The following is a 24,489-nucleotide window of genomic DNA, read 5'->3' as shown; positions in this document are numbered from 1 at the left end:
CTCATGGATTGATAGATACCGGAGCTTAGACGGACGGACCGCAGAATAGAGAATAAAAACCTCGGACGAGAATGCATTTTCAACGATGATCGCAACTAAATGTAGCAGCACAGGTACTTATTCGTGACTTCAACACTCTCTCCATATTTCTCCCAAAGTCAACCGGGAATGGTTACAGCTTACCTGTGACCATCAACATTAAAAATAAATAAATAAATAATTTGGTGTCTGTCTTTTGGGAGAGGCAGAGAGGAGAAACTCGTTCCAGTTCATGATGCTCGGAATGTTGCCGCTTTTTCTGTGCGTGCTCACTGGAGGAGACCTTCAAGCTTTGCTTTGTAATTGGTTGGAGGCGATGAAGTCTGCACAGATGGGCGCTTTGGAAAAGGTCACGAAGGACGATGCGAAAGGTAAATGTTAGCTCCTGGGATGAGTTACTCTCTCTTGAATTGGAAAATGTAAACGTGTGAATATGTCCTTTGAAATGATACCAAAGTGGTTGGCATGGCAACCCAAACCTTGGACAATCATACTGTTGGATGAGTCAACATGAATCATTGAGTACGTTTTTTTTTTTTTTTTCCTCACTAAACTGGGCTTGAGCATCCAAACGATGCATTCAAAAGGAGAATTTTTTTTTTTTCACATTAATTTATTTACAGCACGTGTGATATCATTGTAGGCATTTTTACATTACGTGCCTAATTCATATACTATTAACAAGAAACATGGAAATATTTTCACAACACAAATGTGACACTTTATTCAGAACCTGATATCCAGCTTAGCAGCTTTCTCTTTTTTTTTTCTTCAATTATTTATTTATTTATTTTTTTGCATCTGATCTTTTTGATAACGTGTTTCCTGAGACAAGAACAGCAAATGCTGTTGGCTGTCTGCATCGTTCTGGAAACGACCAACGGAACTGTGAGTTTATTTGACTTTATTCTTCTAGAAAAGCTTTGAAAGGAAAGATCTTGTTACGTATGCGGAAAAATCTGTTAAAGGGCAATCAGCAGTGTGGCGTGAACATAAAAACGGAAATGCAGTAACTCTAAAGCCAAACACAGCAGTTACACATTCATAAAAAAAAATAAAAAAAATGGAAATGTGTCGTTAACAAAACACACTTGACAAAATTCACATTCTGAAGGCTTTTAAGCACACAATCAACAAAAACTCGAAAGTGCACAGTGGCCATCACGGAGCATTTTTGGTCACACACGTTGCACACAGCATTTTATTTTTAAAGAACACATTTTAGGTGCTAAAACATGATCTGATTATTTAAATCTCAAAGCTGGGATATAATTTTTCTATTTAGTTTCTAAATCAGGGGTATCCAAACTACAGCCGGGGGACATTTGCGGCCCGCCGTCCATTTTTTTTCTCATCGGCTCACAGTCTATCATCAGCTACTAAAATTCGATTTATTTAAAAAAATGGTGTGGGGGGGGGGCGCATCAATGTAGAAATTCTAGATTGGTTTTAATGCGCTTATATACAGTGGTCGGTCTGATCTCGGAAGGTGACGAGACAGCCTACAGAGAGGAGGTCCAGAGACTGACAACAGACTGCAACTCAACATTGCAAAAACAAAGGAGATCGTCATGGACTTCAGGAGGAACAAGACGGTGCCGCCCCCCCTCTGCATCGAAGGCGTTTGTGTGGAGAGGGTCCACACGTTCAAGTTCCTGGGAGTACAGATCTCCGATGACCTGTCTTGGACTCACAACACCACAGCGGTGGTAAAGAAGGTCCAACAGCGTCTGCACTTCCTGAGAGTCCTCAGGAAATTCAACCTGGACAGGAAGCTGCTGCTGGCCTTCTACCACTCGTCCATCGAGAGCCTGTTGACGTACTGTGTCTCCACCTGGTACGGCGGCTGCACTGAGGCGGACAGACTGAGGCTCCAGAGGACAGTCAAAACAGCGCAAAGGATTATTGGCTGCCCTCTCCCCTCACTGTCGGACATCTACACCGCCCGGTGCCTCAGAAGGGCTCTCAACATCGTCAAAGACAATACCCACCCAAACTCCCACCTGTTCGACCTGATGCCCTCTGGCAGGCGCTACAGATGCATCAAATCGAGGACCAATAGACTGAGAAACAGTTTCTTTTCGAGAGCCATCTCCATTCTGAACTCTCACACACACACGAGAACACCCTTACCTTGCAGAACAGTATTGTGATGTGTTTTTATATACCCTATTCAGTACTAAATTCCATTGCACTCTCTTATTTATTTATCTAATTTATATATTTGTCTGTATTATTGTTGTATTGCACTGGAGAGGGGAGCTCTCTAATCTCGTTGCACTCTTGAGTACAATGACAATAAAGGGATTTCTAATTCTAATTCTAATTCTAATTCTAATATATTAAGGTTGAAGAGGATTTAAGTGGCTGCCCTTGGAGGAAAGTTTGGACACCCCTGTTCTAAATCCACATTTACTTGTCCATCAAAAATTGTGCTAAGAGTATAAAACACACACACACACACACGCACTATTCTTCTTCGGAACGCCTCACTCATCTTCCGCTTGCCTGTCCAGTAATGATGACACCCCCAACAGACAACCTCGAAAATAGCCAATCAAAGAGTGCCTGAGCTGAATCTGGCTGCGTCGTGACAGGAAGTGGCCTTCATCGGGGTAGATCTGTCCCAGAACGTAAACGAGTGAATATCTTCCTGGAACACTTTGCGAATGCTCTCTTTTCTGACACGCGTGGGGTTCATACCTGCATGGTGTAGTTGGCGCCCACCCTGATCAGGTGCTTGATGAGCTCCGCTGAGTGCTGAAAGTGGACATTTGCTGTGGGCGAGAACACAACTGTTGACCTCCGCTTTCGGAAAAGCGCTCACAGCTCAGCAAATTGCAAATCGATTGTGTGTGGGGGTGTGTGTGTGTGTGTGTGTCTACCATCAGCGGTCCCATGGGCAAGAAACAGCGTTCCTCCCTGCAGGCCTTTCATGTCTGGGAGAACTTTGGACATCTGTGCCGGTGAAAACCAAACTTCAATTCATTCAACGTCATGTCAAGCTTTTATGACCGGATTTGTTGAATCAATTGTACCATAAGACATTGATCGTGAATATTTTAGGTGCAAGGAAGAAGTGATGCTCGTGCAAAGGAAGTGCACTACAAATGTACGTCGACTTAAATATTGCAGCGAGTGGAAAAAAATGTTTTGATAAGTTTCTTAAAAACTTGTAAAAATTGAACACAGCGTGCAGCCACCTAACTGGAAACGAATGTGGAATGTAAAATAGCTGCAAAACTGGTGCATCTCTCATTTTTCTTTACCAGACTCGCAGCCATTTGACAAGAATAAAATACCCAGGTGGAAACAAAATCTCAAAGCACACAGATGGGATTCCTTAGACGTCTTCTTTAAGGCACCTTGCTGACCTGTCCTGTCGTGCCCTGTACTGTCCTGCTCTCTACTGTCCTATCCTGCCCTGTCCCGTCCTGTCCTGCTCTCTCCTGTCCTGTCCTGCCCTGTCCCGTCCTGTCCTATCCTGTCCAATCCAGTCCTGTCCTTTCCTTCTCTCTCCTGTCCTGTCCTGTCCCGTCCTGTCCTGTCCTGCTCTCTCCTGTCCTGTCCTGCCCTGTCCCGTCCTGTCCAGTCCAGTCCAGTCCTGTCCTTTCCTTCTCTCTCCTGTCCTGTCTTGCCCAGTCCAGTCCAGTCCAGTCCTGTCCTGTCCTTTCCTTTTCCTTTCGATTCTTGTCCGTTCACCTCGTCCTTAGTGTTTGGATGTCACTTGAAGAGCAACCACCCCTCCCACCGTCACCGAAATAGAGCACTCTGGCCCAATTCATCGCAACCCACTTAGAAGGAAAAAAAACTCGTCTGCGACCTTCACATTGTAGACCGTTGTGCATTCGCCCTCGTCAAGCGGACACATTTCCCACAGCTTCCTCTTAGGGCCAAAGACAACAAACCCAGAATTGTGTCTGCATGTCGGATCGTTTTTCTGCGACGCAGTGCACAAGGCACGGTCCAAAAAGGCATGATTGGATTCGTTTGCTGCGGAATAACTTTAAAACCCTGTACTGAAACCTCTTTGAGATGAACTACAATGGAAAATGGTCGCTAGAAGCAGCTCACTTGATATCTGTTCTCCTCAGTTGAAGGCATGCCGAAATATCGCTCGGAGAACGCCGAAGCTGCAAGCAATAGAGAGGCAGATAAGAAACAAGTAGTGTATTCCAGATGAAGCACAACAACACTGGAATTCTCGTCTGATCGACATTTGTGATCTTTGCGGAGGATCGTAATGAATCAGACTCACCGTACATGGTCCAATCAACGACGGGAGCCTGAGCTGCGGCGCATCGGATCATCCCCTCGCTCGACTTGATTAGCATCAGCGTCAGGTAACCGCCGTAGTCCTGCCGGGGGAATGCACTTTAATATTTACTCGCACCTCGCATGCCACAGATGGAAGTATTTCATTGGTCTGCTTGTTTAGCTATTCATTCAAATATGCTGTGCGGACGAAAATGATTAAAGTGCATATTTTCTTCCACGCGACTGCAGCTGGAATGGTCGAATACTAAAGGAAGAAAAAAGCTACCTGAACCTTTTGTTAGTTAAATGATCTCATTCGCGAACCTTGAGAGTGCCTTGAGATACAAGTACTTTGACTTACAAGTTTTTGTAAATATGAGCCACTGCTCGGTCGATTTTTATGGACTGAGCCAAAGCCAAAATCCGAGTGCACTTCAGACTCCCGCACACTAGATGGCAGCAGCAAACCTAACAACATCCTGCTACGATTGAGTGTTTTCTCAGCTCGGTGCTTTGTAGTCAGCGTACGGTTTCATTCCTAACCTGCGTGTGTGCGTGTGCCTGCGTGTGTGCGTGTGTGTTTCTTTTTTTGGGAGGTGGGGCAAGATGGCATTCATTCATTTCAACAGGAAAAGATGATTTGCCATACACGTGTTTTGACTTCAAACTTTGAACGAATGAAACTCGTATCTCAAAGCACCATTTTACAATCCAGATACATGAAGAAAGCGTATTTGTCATGATCTGTATTTGTTATTTTTGATTTCGTTTCATGTTTTTCCTTGTTTCGTGTTTGTCTTGTGCTCTGATTGTGTTCACCTGCGCTTGTCCGTCTCATTCCCTCGTGTGAACCAATCAGCTCTCTCCAACCCTTTGTGTCTTGCTCAGGTGCTCCTCGTTGTCTCGTTACTGTGTTTGTATTTAGTTCCCTGGTTGCTTTCCCTTCTTGTTAGTCATTGTCGCTGTGTGATGTTCATGTCCCTGTTTTCATACCTGTCTCACCGTCGAAGTTTAGTTTTGTCAAGTCGTCGTGTTTTGTTCGTGTCTGTTGTTTTGCACTTTTTGATCATTTAGTTTTTCTAAGTTCCTTGTTAGCCTTTTGTTTTGGTTTATGGAATATCCTTTAAGTTTCCCACTCCTCGCTTCCCTGCATTTCGGTCCCCCTCAATGTGACAGAATGAGCAGTTTAGTTTACCTCTCCAAAAACGCCAACCCTCGTCGGATCGATGTAGGGGAGCTTCATTAAGTACCTGGACAGAAATTACTCATCAGTCCATCAAGGTGTTATTTCACGATTATAAGGAAATAAAACAAAAAAAGCGATACATGCTTTGGTTTTCTTCTTAAGAACAAATGGCAAAAAAATAAAGTTTTTTTTTTTAAGGGAGGGGAGGGGGGACGAGTACATACGCCAGAGCGGCTATCTGGTCTTCAACGTCCACCTGCCCGATGTTCTGGTGCAGCTGATGCAACATCCTGCGATGTGAAGGCCATCGTGAGCGATGCAATTCCCGTTACGTCAAACTTGAAAACAATTCACATACCTTTGACCTCGGAACGCAGAACCCCGACCGTCGAGCCGCGCCACAATCACCTGCTCCGACCCCACCAGCACCCAGTCCCAGTCCAGCCTAAACTCCTCCGTGACCGCCTGACCACCTGGAGAGCTGTCGCTATTGGAACAACGCCAAGTTAGCAGAAAAAAAGCAAAACAACCTCCTGCGAACAGCTAAAAATATCATCACCCTCATTAAAAAAAAAAATAAAAAGATAACGACAGTTAATTGGAAAAAAAAATGTTTCTCAAACCCCTTAAAGGCACAACGGATTGATTAGTAGACGGTAACCTCTGCCCGAGCTATTAGCGGCCTTGCCGCTAACAAATGACAGTCGGTGCTAATGATTACAAGATGAGCTTAAAATAGCGAGCTTATCATTCGAAATTCAAATATTGAGAACGTTGCGTGGCCGGAAGTCGATATGAGACGTCCCGGTTATTTATGAGTTGATTAGTGAGACGCAAAAGCGGCCGTTGTGGTGGCACGTCGGAGCGTGTGAAGGTCAGAGTGGATGGTGCGGCGAATGCAAACGCGATCCTCACACAATGAGCAGAAGGCCGTAGAGGGACGACTCGGAGAAGTCAAGAGGAAGGATGAGCTTGAGAGGCAGCTCTACATGTGAGAGAGCACACGCGTGTTATATCCGTCTCGCCGCATTCTCTTCACCTTTGCATGCACATCACATTCCTACCAGAGTTGACGTGATGGACGATGTGGATTTGAGACTGAACCATTCTCTTGGTGGACACCATCGACCACAGAGGGACATTGTTCTCCACGGTGAAATATGCTGATGGAAGAAAAATTTTAAAAATTAAAAAAAAAAAAGGAAAATGGACAATAAAAGATATGACCTGAAAAGTAGAACTCAATTGTTGGATAAAGTTTTTCTGGAAAGATGCTCTCCAAGATTTCAATTTCTGTGTCTGTGGGAATTAACGTCCATTCATTCCGAATAACAATCGTGAAGGGGTCAGTGAAGGCTCACCATTTCTATTCCAGTTCCTCCCCTCTGTTCTAATTCTATAAAAGCAAAAAAAGGCTAAGACGTATAAATACGTCTTTGGGAGGCGGGGACTATTCTATGTGTGTCTTCTGGATTGAATGAGTTAAGTTCAGTTTTTTGCCGGGAGCATCCATCCATTATCTGAGGCGCTTCTCCTCACGGAGGGTCGCGGGTGTGCTGGAGCCTATCCCAGCTGTCCTCAGGCAGTAGGCGGGGCTAAAACCCTGAACGGGTTGCCAGCCAATCGCAGGCCACTAAAAGAGCAACAACCAATCGCACTCACACTCACACCTTGGGTCAATTTAGCGAGTTCAATTAACCAACCATGCAGGTTTTTGGAATGTGGGAGGAAACCGAAGTACCCGGAGAAAACCCACGCAGGCATGGGGAGAACATGCAAACTCCACGGAGGAAGGCCGGAGACGGAATCAGACCCACAATCTCTGAAATGTGAGGCCATCGTGCTAACCAGTCGGTCGCCGTGCCGTTTATTTAAATAAACTATTCCTGAATTGATTACGATGTGTGTCCAAATACTTTTGTCAATACAGAGCTTTGCACAAATTGGCATCCAGTAATATAAAAATGTGTGGATGAAAACACTCACAGTCCACCTCGTCCAAATTCAGAAGCAGCACCGATGGAATTCCCGGACCTACGGGTGACGCAAGATGAGAAAAGGAGAGAGGACAAAAGTGTTTTTGTGAGGTCATCAAAAAAAAAAAAAAAACGAAGGTCGCCATCACGGTAACGGTGAAAGTTTTGCCTTTGCAATGCAGAATGGCGCGTTCGGCGTCGGGGCTGATGTTGGCGTCGAAGAACGTGCACGCCTCGCGCAGCCCGCAGGTGAGGCATCGTCGTGGAAACGCACCGAGGGTGGACACGCTGACAGGGAGCACATCCACGCGTTGGAAGGAGGAGGAGCCAAAGGCAACGCAAACGAGTGCACGCTTACCTGTACAAGTGGCGTTGTTGTGCAGAAACTTCTGTGCTCAGGAAGTATCTGATAGGAGGACATCGGCTCATTTACATCTTATAAACAGGCACGTCTGAACTTTTTCTTCCCCCCAAAAAATACATTCACCTTTAACTTATTTTGCGATCCATCATTGTATGGTAAACATATATCAAACAATCACAGAATGATTTGAAATGGATTATACTTACAAATGCCGTATTTTACGGACTATAAGACGCACCCGCATTTAAGCCGCAGCAACTACCCCCAAAAAAAGATTTACAAGCCGCACCAGGCTATAAGCCGCAGTTTTCTATGTTGAAAAAAATAAGTTATTTACTGCTTGTGCAGAATGATTTTGTACTGTGAATGCACATAAAGGTAAAAAAAAAACGGCTGTTTCTAAAAGTGCCTTTTAACACGGCAACAACTTTGCTAATTAAAACAGAACAGACCCAAGAGAGAAAAAAAAAATCGAGATTTATTTAGCGTATTTTCTGAGAGCGCCCCTAGTGGTGAAAGCAAAATCCACAGAAAAGCTGCACCGTTGTATTAGCCGCACGGTTCAAAATCGAGAAAAAATGTAGCGGCTTATATCGTCCGAAAAATGCGGGACAATATATGCACCGGGTGTCTGAAAAGTCACTCCCCACTTCCTTTTTTTGTATTTCATTACGTGAAGTGTCATTTCAACAAACATGAGGCCATCCACATCAGCTCATTATAAGCTTTTAAAAAACGTCTGTCAAATGCTGATGGCCTCACGTTTGTCGGAATGACACTGAAAATTAAAAATAGGACGTGGAGAGTGAAATTTGGGATCCATCGTATTTATTAAAAAAAAAAAAAACAGCTTAGTGACGTAGTAATATTTCATCTCCCGAACTGTGAGGCGGGCATGTTACCCAGTTGACCACCGTGCCGCCCCAAACTTAACCGCATATATTTTTTTTTTTTTTGCGTGAGGACATAAAGACACACAGGAAACATACATGACCTGCTTGCTTTCATCGTAAGCCACAATTTGCGTCACCTCCCAGGCACCGGACGTTACGTGCACGATTTCATCCTCGTTGCCCTGCAGCGAAGGAACAACACGACAACTCCCCGTTATTATCGATTCTGTTTTTACATTTTTTGTTCTGGCGAATTTCAGCACCTTTTTGGTGAACATGGCGATGTGGTGGAAGTCTCTCAGCGGAACGGCAAGAAAAAAACGCTTTGCGTCTTGATCAAAGAAAGGCTCCTGGTTCTGCGGGGGAGGTGGGGGGGGGGGGTTGTGACACCCTTAAAGGAACATGAGGAGGCAACTCTGCAGACTTACCTGCCGGGAGATCCATGAATCTGAAGCGTCCTCGTGTCTCTGAAGCCCAAATTAAAGTGCAAGTTAAACACACAGAGCTCTCTGAATCGGAATTGGGTTTGAAAGGAAAAAAATAAATAAAAGCGCAAGCAAAGGTGCTGATATCAGCGTATCATTGTCTAAATCTAGAAAGTCAACCCGAGGCTGTCGTGAGGGATGTGAACACATATGCAACGTGAGTGGAATGAGGAGCACGCACCGCAAGGCAGACTCCTACGGCGCCGTCGCACACGGTCAGCACGGACGCATTCTGGGCTCGAGTGAGCCAGCGCACGGCGAGGTGCGTGTTACCGATCCACTTCACCGCGGTGATGTAGAAATCCCTGCAGAAGACGAGAGCGGGTTGGAATGAGCCGGAGGGTTTCGTGTTGTGCGACTTGGACTTGTGTTACCTTAGGCTGAGCTGATTGGGAGGTTGCAGCTCCACAGTGTGCGCCACTCCGAAAAGATTGACCACAGACAGCTTGACTGCAGGGTTCGTCTGGCCGGCCTGATGGAACGTTTGGAACAAAACTGAAGATCGGTGGTTGTTTTACACCAAGTAGCAGCGATATATAACTTTCAAGTAACGGCATCATAATTAACGTTAAAACAAAGTAGGACACCCGAGTGTTGCTTTGAGGAATAAAACCTATTTAATTGTAAGCCTCTGCACGATGACGCAGTTTGAACATCAGCACCGCAATTAACTACGGGAAAAATAAGAATAACTTGTAGTAAATGATGCAATTAAAATGGAATGCACAAAAATAAAAAAAATTATTTTTTTTTTTTTTTTTTAATAATTTGGGTTTGGTTTGGGGGATCGCGTTGCCTCCTGATTCTCCGTTTTGGGGGAATTTTTAGGGTTTAATTTTTTTTCCCAATGTATTTTAATGTGCATGAATTCTTTGTGAAATTTGAGCATTTTGTGGGGCGGGCCAGTCCAAATCCTCCTCAAATAGCAGATGTCAATTGTACAGTAAATAATCTGATCAGATCGGTCATTATCGTTTTTTTGTGTTTTCTGAACCTGCTGATCAGCTTGCGTGGAAAACCTAATAGCCGTGTAAAACGATCGCTAATTCAAGCGTGCGTTTTGCTCTCACCATGGGATACGGGTACTGAAGTCCTCGGGGGTAGGTGCTGCCAGTGAACTGGGCCAAAGCCATGTTGGGTACCAACGTGTCGTTGATGGTGAGGAAAGCCAGTTTCTCTCCATCGGGGGACCAAAAGTGGGCCAAGTGCGAGCGCAGGATCTCCTCTGATGGCAAACAAACACTTTGTCCTTTGAGTCGGTTATTGCCTCTATTTTTATTTATTTATTTTTTTTTGTTTAAGAATTTTTCGGCTGTTCATTCTTGCAGTGTGTATTTATTCATTCAGCCATTCATTCATTCATATACACAGATTTGAAGGAGGTGACTCCCACCTTCGTAAAGCCAGTCAGCAAGCCCGTTGAAGATGACGCCCTCCATGCCAGAAGAGGTGATCCTCAAGGAGTTGCTCCTCACGTCCGACTGGTAGTAGATGTTGTTCTCAAATATGTAAATCTTGGAAAGAAAAAGAAGGGAGGTGGGCGTGTTCACTTCCAATATGACTAGAAAAACAACAGGAGGCTCGAATGGCGCTCACATGGGATGAATTGTGACCAAAATGACGCCTCGTTGGTAATTGTTGATTGTAATGATCGTTATCGTAATTGAATTCCGATTAATTGCGCAGCCCTACTTCATCTATGAACAAAAATTCATGACTCATTCCTACCAGTTGTTGTCCTTGTTTTCCCCACGCCGCATGCTGCAGCACAGCGTTGGAAACCTCCGGAGGGTTCAGTTCCCAAACCTCCCTAAAACGACATCGAAATAGGAAGACGCGCCATCGGCAGAACGTGCACACACTTATACGCAAACCTACCGAGTGTAGATGTTGTAAACGATGTAGGAAGCCTGGAAGGAATATCGGTACGTCTGGAAAGAGAGCCAAGATAAATCATACAAAGCAAACACTCCGTCACTCCCGGACGATGTCGACACGGGAAGGTGAACCGCATTGCGCGACGCATCGTTAGAATTCGCTGGTCGACCTCGACAGTATGTGTGTGCGGGAAAAAGAAAACAAGGACACACCAAAGAGAGTCAACTACGAAAGCCGCAAAGAAGAAACGTGAAAAAGATCAACAAAACGCACGCTCAAAAATCTGTGCACATCTGTTGAGCGCAGGTGGCAGGATTATTTCCACAGCCGGCACGCGTGTGGGGGTGTGTGTGTGTGTGTGGGGGTGTGTGTGTGTGCAGCACATCGTTAGACAAACAAAACAAAACAAAACAAAACGCATACGCCAACAGACTCCCTCGTTGATTCAAGTCAATTCCAATATTGTCGAAGACGCACAAAGTGAGAACTCCAGACAACAAACGGGTAAAAAAAAAAAAAAGCCGGCGTGATGACGACGCCCACCTGTTTGACGTCATAAGCAAAGAGCGCGTATTGAAGGTCTGCTGAGAGCGAGTACTTTGCCACCTTGAACGCCACCTGATGAGAAAAACAAAGCTCGATCTAGCGGAAACATGTCTTTGAAAACAAATATGAACATAGGAACGCGACTTACAAAGGTCGCGTTGCTGAGCAGGACTTGGGTCTCGTTGCGGGTGAAATCAAATTTCACAACATGGTTGTCTCGGTTCCTGTAGACGACTTCAGAAGCTGAGACCCAAAAAAAGACTATTGTGTGATTTCTGGGGAACAACGTTAAACGTGCATTTATTTCTCATCCCAGCGCGGCCTTGAAGGCATCACGTATGCATGCGTGACATATTCCTTCCAAGTGACATTTAAGTGGAGCTGCTCTGATTGGCCAAGTGGGTTTAGGCGTGAAAACGACAGCCAATGAGAGGGAAGTTGGTTCCTATGGCAACATAATGATTTAAGGCACTTTTTAAAAAAAATGTAGAAACTACAAGCCGCTCCTTTTTTCCTCGATTTTGAACCATGCGGCTACTACCACGGTGCGGCTTTTCTGTGGATTTTTCCTTCACCACTAGGGGCGCTCTTTAGTTCAGAAAATACGCTAAATAAATCTTTATTTTTGTCTCTTGGGTCTGTTCTGTTTTAATGAGCAAAGTTGTTGCCGTGTTAAAAGGCACTGTTTTTGGACATTTATGTGCATTCACGATACAAAATGGTTCTGTACATGCAGTAAACAACTATTTTTTTTCAACATAGAATTATCGTCTGAGGCGGCTTGTACATTGTTTTGTTTTTTTTTAGGAGCTGCTGCTGTTTACATACAGGTGCACCTTATAATCTGGAAAATACGTTATTGCTATCGTCTATCGCTATCAACAAGCTTCAAAAAGGTGTCTTGGGATTTGCTGACACCATTCAGGGGGAACTAAATGGGCAATGTACGGTTGTATAGAATGTGACACCATAAAAGTAGACTAGTCAAGGTAGTCAAAGACCAAAGAGGACACCTTCCGTGTTTGTCCATGCCTTCAGTGAACCGTATAAAAGTTGATCTATCGTCGGAGGAAAGTTATTCTTCCTGCGAGGAAACTCGTTCTTTTCACTCTTTGTACTGCACTTTGCAGACTCGGGTGTTTATTCCCAACTTTGAAATGCCACTCGAGACTGACAACTATTCCAACACGGAAAGACTTCAGCAGCAAAGTTGTTGAAGGCCGTACGACACTCAGCCTCCAGCTGGTCCTTCACTTCCGTGCGTCTGTCACATTTTGATCCACATCCAAATCTCGCTGTCAGGGACTTTTTTTTTGGAGAGGTGCTTGTCTTCTTCCGGAATTGTCGACGTATCCTTGAGCAAGTAACCGACTCACTGAAGTCAGGTTGTTGGACTATAAGAGGCCTCATCGGATATATACAACATCATCGACAAATATTTGGCTCATGAAGCCTTTCGCTGTCGCGCCGATGAGCGAAAATGGCAAAGCTGTCCTCAAACGGCGTGAGTTGAGCTCATTCCAGCACGAGACGCCTACGATCTGTCTTGGCGTCGTGCGGACTAAGAGCAGCAGCCATGACCAATGGCTTTCATTAAAACAATCAGTCACCTGCGGAGACGACGCCCAAAGCAAGTGAAAGTGTGTCAAGTGGGAACATTTCAACACCACAATCGTGTTCAGCGTTCACGTCGCTGCCAACAAAATATTACAATCATTCTGTATTTATGCACATTACAAACAAGATAACTCTGAAAAAAAAGATTGGTTTGTTCAAATATTCTTGGTATGGCTTGAGCAGGTGTACCTAATGTTGTGGCGACAACGCACTCGTTGATTGAACGGCCATGTCTTCCTGCACGAGCAGATTTATCTTCTTGATCACGTTTTTTTTTTGCTCCCTTTAAGCGGCTTGATGGGATTTTCATTCCAAGAAAAACGGATTCAACTTTATCCTTGACAACAGGTGGTGGAAATGAGGCTGGCCTTTAGAATTCTTTTTTGTACTTATGCGTTGCAATTGTACAGGATAATGGCGAGAAAACCAAAAAAAGCCTGAAATGTAAGATGAGTGCGTTACTATGGCAAGGTTACGCACATCAATGTCCCGGTTTTGCCGAGTAGGTTGAGATGGACTCCGGGCCACCCCGCGACCACAGGACACGCACGAGGGCCAATTTGGGGGCCGGACTAAAATCCACCTCCGGCCCTTTTTTTTTTTTTTACAATTTGTCACCCCGCTTGCCCACACCCCCACCCGCCCCAAAAATGGGCGTGCGGCCAGGCGGAGAGCCGGACCGTTTCGCACCCGGGACCAACTGCTCAGCTCTGCGAATGAGCCTCATTTGCAGGCAAACTTGCGGCATTCGTGGTCACATCCCGAGTGGCACTTCCCGTGGAGATTCCTCACCACTTATCCATGTAACTTCTGGGTCGTGCACGGTGAACTCTGAAGAGTACAGATCGTCGACAGTCAGCGCGGACTTGATGCTGCCAGGGAGATCGGCTAGGGAAATCGAGACAATGACGTTGACTTTTTCTTTGAATTTGACTAAATTCAAATCTTTTGGGATTATCGTCCCGGGTGATTTAGGACATTTGTGGTGTGTGTGTGTCGCTTTTACCAGGTGTGAGGACGACCACAGACATGGTGATGAGCGAGCAGACGGCCACAATCACCAGCAGAGAGATGGCGATGCCCTTCCAGTTCCTCTGCGGGGTGCTGATGTCCACAAACTCCTGCAGACAAGACGCATCAAACTCGGACAATTTCGGATCAACTTGAGGACACTTGCAGAAAATAACAAAAATATATGTGAAGAGCCCCGTAGCTTGAAAGGGTTCAAAAAATTTGCTGCGCTTGGCTTGAGCATGTTGAATTGATTTTTTTTTCTTTTTTTTTTTTTTAAGTGACTTTGCAGGAGAAGTTTTTTTTGTGCCTTTTTGTTGGATGGTCGAAGTGGGGTACCTTATTTTCCGGACTACAAGCCGCCACTTTTTTTTCCCTCGATTTTGAAGCATGCGGCTAATTTCACCACTAGGGGCGCTCTATAGTTCAGAAAATAAGCTAACTAAATCTTGATTTGTTTTTTCTTGGGTCAGTTCTGTTATAATTGGCAAAGTTGTTGCCGTGTTAAAAGGCACTGTTTTAACAATCTGTTTTTGTACCTTTATGTGCATTCACAGGACAAAATCGTCCTCGACATGCAGGAAACAACTAATTTTTTTCAACATAGAAAACTGCGGCTTATAGCCTGGTGCGGCTTGCGGTTTTTGTTTTTTTTGTTTTTGTGTTTTCTTTTTCAAAAAAAGAGCTGCTCCGGCTTAATTACAGGTGCGTTTTATAGTCCGGAAATTACGCTAAGACACAACTCAGCTTTCACATTTTGTTCTTTAAGGAAAGAATTGATTGGTCATAAAATATTCTAAAAATCTTGATAAAGTTTGACATAAAGGTAAAGAACAGCCTCAATGACAATAATTTTTGGAGCACCTATGGAAGAGTAAAAAAAACAAATATATTTATTATTGTGTATTTTGGGTCTGAGATAAACCATCACAATTCAAATGAAAGAATAATCTTTATTCCACATGTGCGCCAAAGCATCATTATCACTCAGAGTCCGAGGAGACTACGGGCATCCGTGCGTCCATCTGGATCACACATCCAGCCGGCGAGGAGGAAAGTAGAGCATTTAATTAATGGGGCAGACACACACAGCCGAATGTTCCTCACACACCACTGAGCCACGGCCCGCTCGCTGACTATTAGTTCGACTTCTGTGATCCGGTTCTCAATTGTGTCAAAGTCTTCCGAGACACACTCGGCCGCGGTTGCTCGCACTCACTGAAGCTGACTGCAAAAGCGAGGGAAGACTTCAAGTGCGTGAAAGGGTCGGCCAGCTGAAAAAAGAAGAACTGATTGGAGCGTTCCCTTTTATCCGTTTTCAACGTTCAACTTGGGTGGCTGTGCAAGAACACGCTGCACAGTCCATCGCAGGGCACACGATGACAAACGAGCATATATTTGACACGAGAAAATTCCCGTGGACAGAAAGGAAGGATTTAGTGCGAGTTGAGCCTCACGCGACAAACTGAAAAACGGAGTTGCAAAATTCAAATTGTCTTTTTCATGTGACCAATTGCTGTGCTGGGATTGGCTTCACCTGTTACATTTCATTTATGTAATTATTTATTTTTACTCAGCGTGTTCACCTCAAAAGAATTGTTCTGACAACAAAATAAACTCATGAGTACGTCAAGGTTTGGGAGAATGTGCAAGTTTCCCAAATTAAGTAAAAAAAAAAAAAGGTGCATGTTTATTTCTTAACTCATTTACTACCATTGAGGGCAAAATACGTCAAAGAACGATTTTTTTTTTTTTACTCAGTTGGTAGTGAATGAGTTAAACACTAATACATGGGTCAAAACATATTTAAAATCAGAGATACACGTAAACCTTTCTATATTGATTATTTTCTTTACCTTGTCAGGTTTTTATAATAATTATAATATGCAATATAGTAATATATTTAGTAATATTTATGAATTAAAGGGTTTAAGGTTTGCTATTGACCGGTGTTATGAATCGATGATTTGGGACCCCAAAAAGGGATTAATAAAAATATGAGGGAATTTAATTGAAGATTTTTTTTTTAAGTTTTTGCTCAGGTTTCCTCCTCAAATTTGGTTCCCGTCACTCTGGCAGAACGCAACACAAGCTAAAAAAAATCAGCAATTTTCCCAGATTTTCTTTTCCTTCTTGGAATCGACGCAGAAGTGGGAGTTTACATTTTCATCCAAAATAGATTGACACAAAGATAAAGATTGGAAGCGCATCAACGCTACTGCACGGTCCAATACTTTTGTTTATCTTTTGTGCTTGCGCTCTCTCTCTCTCTCTCTCTCTCTCTCTCTCTCTCACTCTCCATACTCCCAGCAATGGAGGGAGTGATTACTTTATAATAAGCAAGACTTGTAATTAGAGAAGAATACATTTCAATGGAATTTTATTCAGAGTTTTCTTTTTTTATTTATGTATTTTTTTTTCGGAATTGCATCGCCATAGTGGTCACATTTCCCTGCAGTCCCACAATTAATGGAAGCCACAATAACAATCTGCCTGGTTTGACTATTAACACTTAAATATAGCAACATTGGGTAAAAGAAATACTCTGAAATAATGAGTCAGTACAAGGAAATCTGTCCATAAAAGAAGCAGTTCTGAAAGGTTAAATGCGACTTGTAAAGTTAAATAGAATTGAACGGTGCAAATCTACTGAGACTCAGCGTTTAAGGCTTCAAAAACCCAAGATATTTTTTGCAGCCTGGGAGTGAGCCAGGCAACACGGTGCCGGTTGACTGGTCAGCGCGTTTGCCTCACAGTACAAAGGTGCACGGTTCGATTCCGGGCTTCCTGTGTGGAGTTTGCATGTTCTCTCCGTGCCTGCGTGGCTTTTCTCTGGGTAGTCCGGTTTCCTCCCACATCCCAAAACATAATTGGTAGGTTGATTAAACACTCTGAATTGTCCCTAGGTGTGAGTGTGTGAGCGTGGATGGTTGTTTGAGTTTGTGTGCCCTGCGATTGGCTGGCAACCAGTTCAGGGTGTACCCCACCAACTGCCCGAAGACAGCCGGGGGATTGGCTCCAGTACCCCTGTGATCCTCGTGAGGAGAAGCGGTACAGATAATGGATGGATGGATGAATTAAGCAAGAAAATCTGTGGGACTCACAACCACTCTGGCAAAAGATTCACCAAGAAAACCGAGGCAACCATCAACCCTCACGCTACCCCTAAAAAGTCTGACATTTCCGTCTCTACAAAGTGCCAATGGCAACCACTCCAGTTGTCAGCTCATTTTCAACAGGTCACTCTCTGAGACGACACAAATAAGTTGAACCGATTGACATGAATCGCTCTTCCCGTTTTCCCCCTTCGGCATCAAAGCGCATAATAGCGATGCTTATGCGCATCCAGCTCGTCCTGTTCATGACTTAATCTGCGTTTATGTAACACGTCATACAGTGAGCGATTACACATTTTCAATTGTCGCACCTGCTCACATTCAACAACAGGAGGCAATCATCCAAATGCGAGCTCGGGGAAGATACGTCACAAGTCCATGCAAGAGAAGAGGATGTTCACACAATCAGCATGTTTAATAACAACATCGCAGACATCCGTTGGCACTTTTTGCACCTTAATTGTCTCATCAAGGAGAGCGCACAACGCGAACCTTCGGATCACTGCAGCAACTTAATGAGTGTGTTATAACATGGATGTACCTCATCTTGCTGATCCTCCTTCGATTTCTTCTTGCTCGGATCCTTCGAGGCTGTCATTGCACCGAGTCCACCTTTGGACAAATTCTCCACCGAGTCCTCCCGGTAATAACATCCAAACCTGCCTGGGAGTCGATTTAACGGCTAGATCAAGTTACCCCGCTTTTTTGAGGAGCAGCACTTCCGGGGTTTGCTACCAAAATAAAAGTTATGAAGTTAGTATTTTCATTTTCTTTCCGTGGACGTTGAGAGAAACTCGATCACTGAAATGTAATCCAGGTGTTGCTTTTTTTTTAATAAACTGTCGGTGCTTTTTAATTCAGTTTGCAAAGTGCTTGTCAGGTTTGTTTCTTAATTAATGGAAAATAAATTCGTTTTGTTTGTTTTTAAATTGTGACTCGCAGACTCACATGCGTCCATTTTGTTGAGGTCTATTCTAATGTAGAATAAAATACAAAAAAACGTGACTAGCCCTATTCTCAACCAATGAGAGCATCGGGTGGGCTGTGGAATATTTCCCAATTTCACTTCATTGGTCTGATAATTGTGATTTCTTGACCTCAAATAATGTTTTGTTGTTCATCTTTCTACGCCAACGACGTACAAAGATTACAAAATGATATGCTCTGCCAATACAGTAGATGACAGAAAGTACACACAACCTGTATCCACCTGTTGCCATTAATACAACAAAATGATCTCGCACTTCCTGCCAGTAAATAAGCTTTAACTAAACATTTGTAGTTTTCACACTAAGTTGATTTGTGATCAAATTGAGAGTGGATCATCACTTGTGAAATTTTGGTTGGGTGAAGGTGCCATGAGATTTTTCGTCTCAACAAAGGTTGAGAAATTTTGGACTGCAGTAGAGCACTGAATATATTTGGCGCTGTCCAGGTCCTGAAAAGATAATGATGTGATGACTATAGGTTTGTGATAAAATGGAAAAAGACAGATGAACCACTGGCAGGAAAAAAATGGAGAGACCACTAGGCAGAGCCAGATGTCCAGATACCTTCCGCATACTGAAAAGCAGACGTCACACAGTCTTTGAGCATCACCACAGTTAAATGATAATCGTGCCCTCTGATGTTAATTGATTGATTTTGCTCATGCGCCAGCACAGTCACACATTTTGAGAGACTTGTATTTCTGTGATGCATTTATTCTTTTCATGGCCTCGCTGTTGCCGCTGTAAATGACTGGATGCAAAATGTGAGGTGTTACAGACAAAGCCCGCAGGACACACACACACATGCTGTGCACGGAGCCTAAAAATAAGGCAAGGGAGGGTGAATAGCATCAAGACAAATGAATGCTATTGCTCTATGTTGCTCTGTCACTCACACAAAAGCTGAAATTGTTGTCAAGCTGCTCATCGAGCTTTATATTCAATCAGCTGTGGAAAAAAAAATAAAAATATTGGACCTAATAGGCGAGAATGTATATCGGTGTGTGTGTGAGATTTCAAAACTGATCTATAACCTGTAAATAGGGAGGCCAAAATTAACAAGCAAAATAATGTGGTTGCACAAGTGTGCACACCCTCGAAAACCAGGGATGGGGCTGTGTTCACAATGAATGAATCACATTTAACAGACACTTGTCATCATTTAAAGTGCCGCTGATTGACAGTAAATGAATTGGAAATGTTCTAGTGGGGTTTTTCTGATTTTAATTTATTTTGTTTTATATTGCATCCGAGCACAAGTCTTAGGGTTTGGCGTTAACAATGACTGCTATTTTAAACTGTTTATTTAAAAAAAAACAAAAAAAAACATAAGCAGCCGTTGTGAATTGATGCAACTTCATTGTCACCAAATTGTTCTTTTGGTGATGAGCAGTGTTGTTTTTGTGCAAAATATATCTTTTTGGAATTATTGCCAAAAAGTTCGATTTTGGTTGGTTGGACCACAATAACACATTGCCCACATCTTCTTCTTCTTTTTTTTTTTTTTTAATTTTTTTTAATGGTTGAACTTTTTGGCCAAGAATCTAAAAGGTATGAGCTGCTGGTGAAGGAGTAAAAAGACATAAAAAATGTTCATGATATGCCACAGCATGCTTATATGTTGGTCATGTGCGTATGACCACAGAAGCAACCAAATTCTGAAATGTAGTAAAAACTTGATTCATCAAAGCCATTGGGGAATTACTCCTGCCATCAAATAATGGATGGGTTTCTGCCTGAGATGGCAGGTGAATGTAATTAACCCGAGGGCAGGATGAAGGCCCGCGGGACGCACAGCGAAAGGCACAAAAGTTCACCAGAAGCCCATCGCCTCACATCACAGAAGAAAGCTTGCAAGCGAAGCTTTTCGGGTCAAGAGTTGAGTAGCGATGCAATTGAAAATCAGAAGGGAGAGTCGTGTCCTTTTTATATTTTCTCCAACAGGAGTGTCCTAATTTGTTTGGTTTCATATTAAAAAAATTTTTTTTTAAATGGAGCATTTCTCCTATTGTACACGAATAAACACTGGAAATTATTATCGGTTCATGCCAACAAGTCTTCATTCAGATATTGCACAATGAAACAAACGTGTTTATGTCATTTTGTGTCAAGAAATGTGACACAATCACAGTAAGCCGCACCGGCCCCAAAGTCCATCACTCATTTTGAAATCCTCTTTTGTTTAAAAGTTCAACATTATACTCTGTTTTTTTATTCCCCCAGAGCTGTGCATTTCGTTTTATCCTGAAGCACAAAATCGGTATCCATGACAACTCTCATGTTTAACTCATTCCATTTAGAACAGAAAATCCCAACAGGTGTTACTTAGAAATCCAAATGTCAACGTTTCATACTTTGCCTCAGATTTATTGGCTGGCTACTTCCATGAATATAAAATTTATATATGCTTGAATATTAGTAACCCAATATTCCTATGCAGCAATTCAGGTTGCAAATGCACATCCAATTTTCTAATAGACTGAAAAAAAAAAAAAGGATTCCCATCTATGGAGGCTCAAGAGGATTTATGCAACTGGCTTTTGGCGAACACATTTGGACGCCACGCACAGAATAAACCTGATGACGAGCTTGACCATTCTGGAGCGATTAGATGTTGGGATCACGGCCCAGAAGAAGATGTGTCAAGAAAATAGGACAATGTAGCAAGCCGCGATTTGGCGCTTTTCTTAAAACGCCACAACACAAAGGCAAAGCTGCATATTTCCCTCAAATCGTTTAAGCATAAACCTGCAGACGCAACTTCTTTGCTGATTTGTTGTTGAGCTCAAGAGGAGCTAAGCCTCGCTTGCGAAGACGTCTGCCTGCTGTGAACAAAAGCCAAGGCGGGAGAGTGTTTCCTGGTGCACCACTTCGAATCTCATCAAAACAGACTTGAGCCGGCTCATCTGACGTATATGCTGAACCGAAACGAGTTGTTTTGCTCCAATGGGTGCAAACAAAAAACAACAACTTAAACAAAAAACAACAGAAAAGTCAGAGTTGTCACCTCACCTCCAAGAATCTCAGTTCCGGCTCCATCATCTTGCTCGTCAACGCTTCGGACAAGAAGCATCAAACACTTCCTTTCCTCACTTGTCACCAGCCCAAAATAAAAAGAAACGCTTGCGCTCTCGTCACGGGCATCTGTCGAGCGTCTCTCCGCTCAGTAAACACACCGAAGAACCCCTCCTGCTCGCCGCCGCTCTTACTACTTTAAAAAAAAAAAAAAATGGCGTCATTCATGAGTAAAATCAGTCAACCCAGTTTCACTTGGCATCCTCAGTCTGATGATCTAATTCTGTGTCTGAGGGGATTTGCCCGGTGAGGCCCGTTGAACTGAATTTACTCACCAAGTTAAGAAAGCGAGGCTGGTCTGAAAACCAACATTTGCAGCGGCTTAACTGGGAAACAACGGCGATGGTTGGAGCTGAAGGAGTTCGGTCGCGAAGGGACGACTGGAAGCACGACGTCATGTCTGACTTTCCAGCAGCCGCTCAAAGTCAACGCGATGTGCTCGGGCTAATTTAGCAAATCGAATGAGAGGTGCTGCTTGCTGCACTCAAGGAGAAGGTGAATTTGAGTGGGATGTGAGGTCAGATATTGCAGGTGAATGCTTGCCGGTGACTTTGTCCTTTTGTCAACATCGCGGAAAGTGTCATAAAACTTGTAGATCCCATTGATCAGTCTTTGAGGCGTCTTTGTTTTGTGAGGTGTACTTTGATCACCAGGCTCCTTTATGGACCGTGGTCACGACAGTCTAAAAATATCAGAATTTGTGCATGAAAGGGTTTAAATTGAAGATAAGCCTTTAATTGACAGTATCAATCATGATAAGAGCTTCTCACAAAAAAAAAAAAAAGTGTGTCTGCAACCTTTTGTGCTGGTTCCTGGCAAACAGCCACGGCTCACAGGGTTCATTATTGATTAAGAAAAAAGCTTTTTATTTGTCTGCGATGTTGCAGTTTTTTTCATTCTCTTTTTTTTTTTCATTGCTCGGCATTCAGGATGGATGCCGACGATAAATATAAACGGCATTTGAATGTGCAACAGATAAGAGTCGCTTTGGAAGATTGTTCAAAGTAGCTGCGGAAGAATGATATTTTGTCGTCTCGAGTGGCTTCCCTCGATGTGGCCGATTCGCAAGTGTCAACTTGATGAGTCATCGTGCTGCTTTCATCCCCCAAAAAAATAAAATCAAATAAATCAAGAATCAAATTGTAGCCTCTACTCAAGGCTGGCCTCTGATGTTGCAAAATGTGCCCTCAAATCCGATGAAGGGTCAAGTCAAGTGTGTGTGTGTGGGGGGGGTGCGTGCGTGTGTGTGTGTGTGCGTGTGTTTGAGTTTGTTAAACCTAACCAGCACTGGATGGCATCGAAGTAGATGTGACGACGTTTTTTTTGGAAAAGTTGATCTCTAAAAAGCAACGAATGCAAGCAAGCAAGATATTACCCCCCCCCCCCCCTCCCTTCCTCCGCTCACACTCATTTAACTTGGCAATGATGCTCCAGCTTGCTGTGTGGGCTGTGCAAACTCACTTTTTTTTCTGAGTTGGAACACAAGTCACACTTTCATTTGGATCTCATGACACTTTTGTGATTTTAACGTGAGACAAAATTGGGATTTCTCTTCGCTCTCAAAAGACATTCTCAGCTCTGCTTGAGCTTGAGGAAGCAACATTTTCAAGTGCAACATCACGCTCGCATCTTGCAATTAGTTTTGTTTCCGACACACCCGAAATAAATCACGCCGAGCGTCTTACATAATCCCGAAACTGCAACAAGTGCCAAACAGTTCCTTTTGCATCGCTTCGACGCCAGTTTCCGTCATAGAATCATTTCCACTGACAGTCGTTTTAAAAGTGCGCTCGTGAGTCAGATGAAATACGCTTCTCAAGCTGAGGTGAGAGTGCAAGAAATAAGCATGCGCGACAACAACAAAGTATCCCACCTTGACATCCGTGGCGGGGTGACACTCAATCTGATGAGAGACGGATGCCGTTTGGTTCATCTCCGCACCTCGCGTTCATGAACTGCCACTTTATCCAATCAATTGACGTTTCCTTTCTTCTGATGTCGGCTACGGGTTCTGAAGGCTGTCGTTGAGCTAAAACCGCGGCTCAAGACGCTCTCGTGTATCCTTCTAGCGGTGAATGCTTGTCACTCGACGGCCTCCCTCCCGTGCTGTGTTGTTGAGGAGTAAAACTCAGGAGGTTGGCCAATGCCTCCCACATACCGTTGGAAGATGTCGCTTGATCGCGATGTACACTTGAGGCAAAGACATTGCAGGCGTTCACACACTCGAGACGGAGCACGATTCACGATGTCTTGTTTCAAAGACATTTTGGCAGCATGTGGTCCGAAAATTGCAGCGATGCATTGAAATTGTCGGACTGACAGCCACCCGATGATGTTTGTTCTATAGAGGGAAGGGGAAAGAAAATAATTTAAAAAAAAAAATTGTCGCAGCAAACAACCGCCGTCATTGCACGCGCGTGATGTGAACTCCCCGCATGGTTGTGTGACAATTTGACTCAGAGGCTTTCATTTGAATAATGACTTTACTGTGTTAGGAAAACAATTTCCAAGGACTCGCACCAGCTGCATCTTGTCAATAAATTAAATTAACGCTAACCAGAATTTGATTTGAAAAATGGATGATAATAAAAGCGCCAGGCATCAATAACCTCATTGAGATTGGGGGGGGGGGCGTCATATGGCGTATAGACGTATTTGCAAGACAACTTTGCGATTTCGCATTTGAAACGGCGAAATACAGTCGAGTCATTTTCGTTTGTAAGGCTCAGTTCGAGATAAAGGTTATCCGAAGGCTTCTTATGCCGAGCTCAGTTCAAGAATCTTAACCCGCCCGCATGAAAGAAAATCAACTGAAGCCCACATCCATACAATAAAATAACAATATAACTTTATTTGCAGAGCACATTTCATAACAGCAAGGAGTCGGCAATAGAGACAAGGAATAACTTGGATGTTTCAAATGTTAAAGATATTGAACAGCTACAGATACATCTGTGCTAAAAATAAATTACAACAAATAGATTTGACACAGATTTCAGGATTTCTTAGCTTTAATGAAATTGAACATTTTGCTCTGAACTGTCGCACATTCATGGC

General features: G+C 43.6%; 1 protein-coding gene across 4 annotated transcripts; it reads right to left on the bottom strand.

The window, feature by feature from the left end:
- Nucleotides 1–737: 737 nt before the first annotated feature.
- LOC148339410 (inactive dipeptidyl peptidase 10-like) lies at nucleotides 738–23,617 on the bottom strand. Of its 4 annotated transcripts, none has more exons than XM_088290334.1 (27): nucleotides 23,306–23,617; nucleotides 14,248–14,362; nucleotides 14,034–14,129; nucleotides 11,773–11,867; nucleotides 11,622–11,696; nucleotides 11,079–11,131; nucleotides 10,929–11,010; nucleotides 10,594–10,714; nucleotides 10,271–10,425; nucleotides 9,575–9,672; nucleotides 9,382–9,505; nucleotides 9,144–9,182; nucleotides 8,979–9,071; nucleotides 8,812–8,897; nucleotides 7,817–7,864; nucleotides 7,628–7,746; nucleotides 7,469–7,516; nucleotides 6,547–6,645; nucleotides 6,398–6,467; nucleotides 5,841–5,969; nucleotides 5,707–5,772; nucleotides 5,492–5,546; nucleotides 4,298–4,397; nucleotides 4,114–4,172; nucleotides 2,925–2,997; nucleotides 2,743–2,816; nucleotides 738–2,660 (listed from the first exon to the last, which is right to left on the bottom strand). In XM_088290334.1, exons 1-27 carry the CDS (start codon nucleotides 23,363–23,365, stop codon nucleotides 2,529–2,531), a joined length of 2,364 nt encoding a protein of 787 aa, XP_088146460.1. In that variant the 5' UTR covers nucleotides 23,366–23,617; the 3' UTR covers nucleotides 738–2,528. The 4 variants fall into 4 exon arrangements, with proteins under 4 accessions (XP_088146460.1, XP_088146462.1, XP_088146461.1 ...); XM_088290336.1 differs by lacking the exon at nucleotides 23,306–23,617 and adding an exon at nucleotides 21,370–21,568; XM_088290335.1 differs by lacking the exon at nucleotides 23,306–23,617 and adding an exon at nucleotides 17,910–18,054.
- Nucleotides 23,618–24,489: the final 872 nt, after the last annotated feature.

Source organism: Idiotropiscis lumnitzeri, chromosome 3, assembly GCF_059441095.1.
Source record: "Idiotropiscis lumnitzeri isolate Australia: NSW breed Sydney's pygmy pipehorse chromosome 3, RoL_Ilum_1.0, whole genome shotgun sequence".
Lineage (NCBI taxonomy): Eukaryota > Metazoa > Chordata > Actinopteri > Syngnathiformes > Syngnathidae > Idiotropiscis > Idiotropiscis lumnitzeri.
Note: the sequence above shows the minus strand (reverse complement) of the source record. Positions and strands in the feature narration are given on the sequence as shown.

Bases quoted from the DNA above. Each gene is read 5' to 3' on its own strand.
- LOC148339410 (XM_088290332.1), bottom strand. From the start codon at position 17,966: ATGACAGCCTCGAAGGATCCGAGCAAGAAGAAATCGAAGGAGGATCAG. The intron at 14,363-17,909 runs GTACATCCATGT...TCTTGTCTGCAG, and splicing joins AGGAGGATCAGCAAGATGAG to GAGTTTGTGGACATCAGCAC. The intron at 5,773-5,840 runs GTATGTGAATTG...TTCACATCGCAG, and splicing joins TCTGCGTTCCGAGGTCAAAG to GATGTTGCATCAGCTGCACC.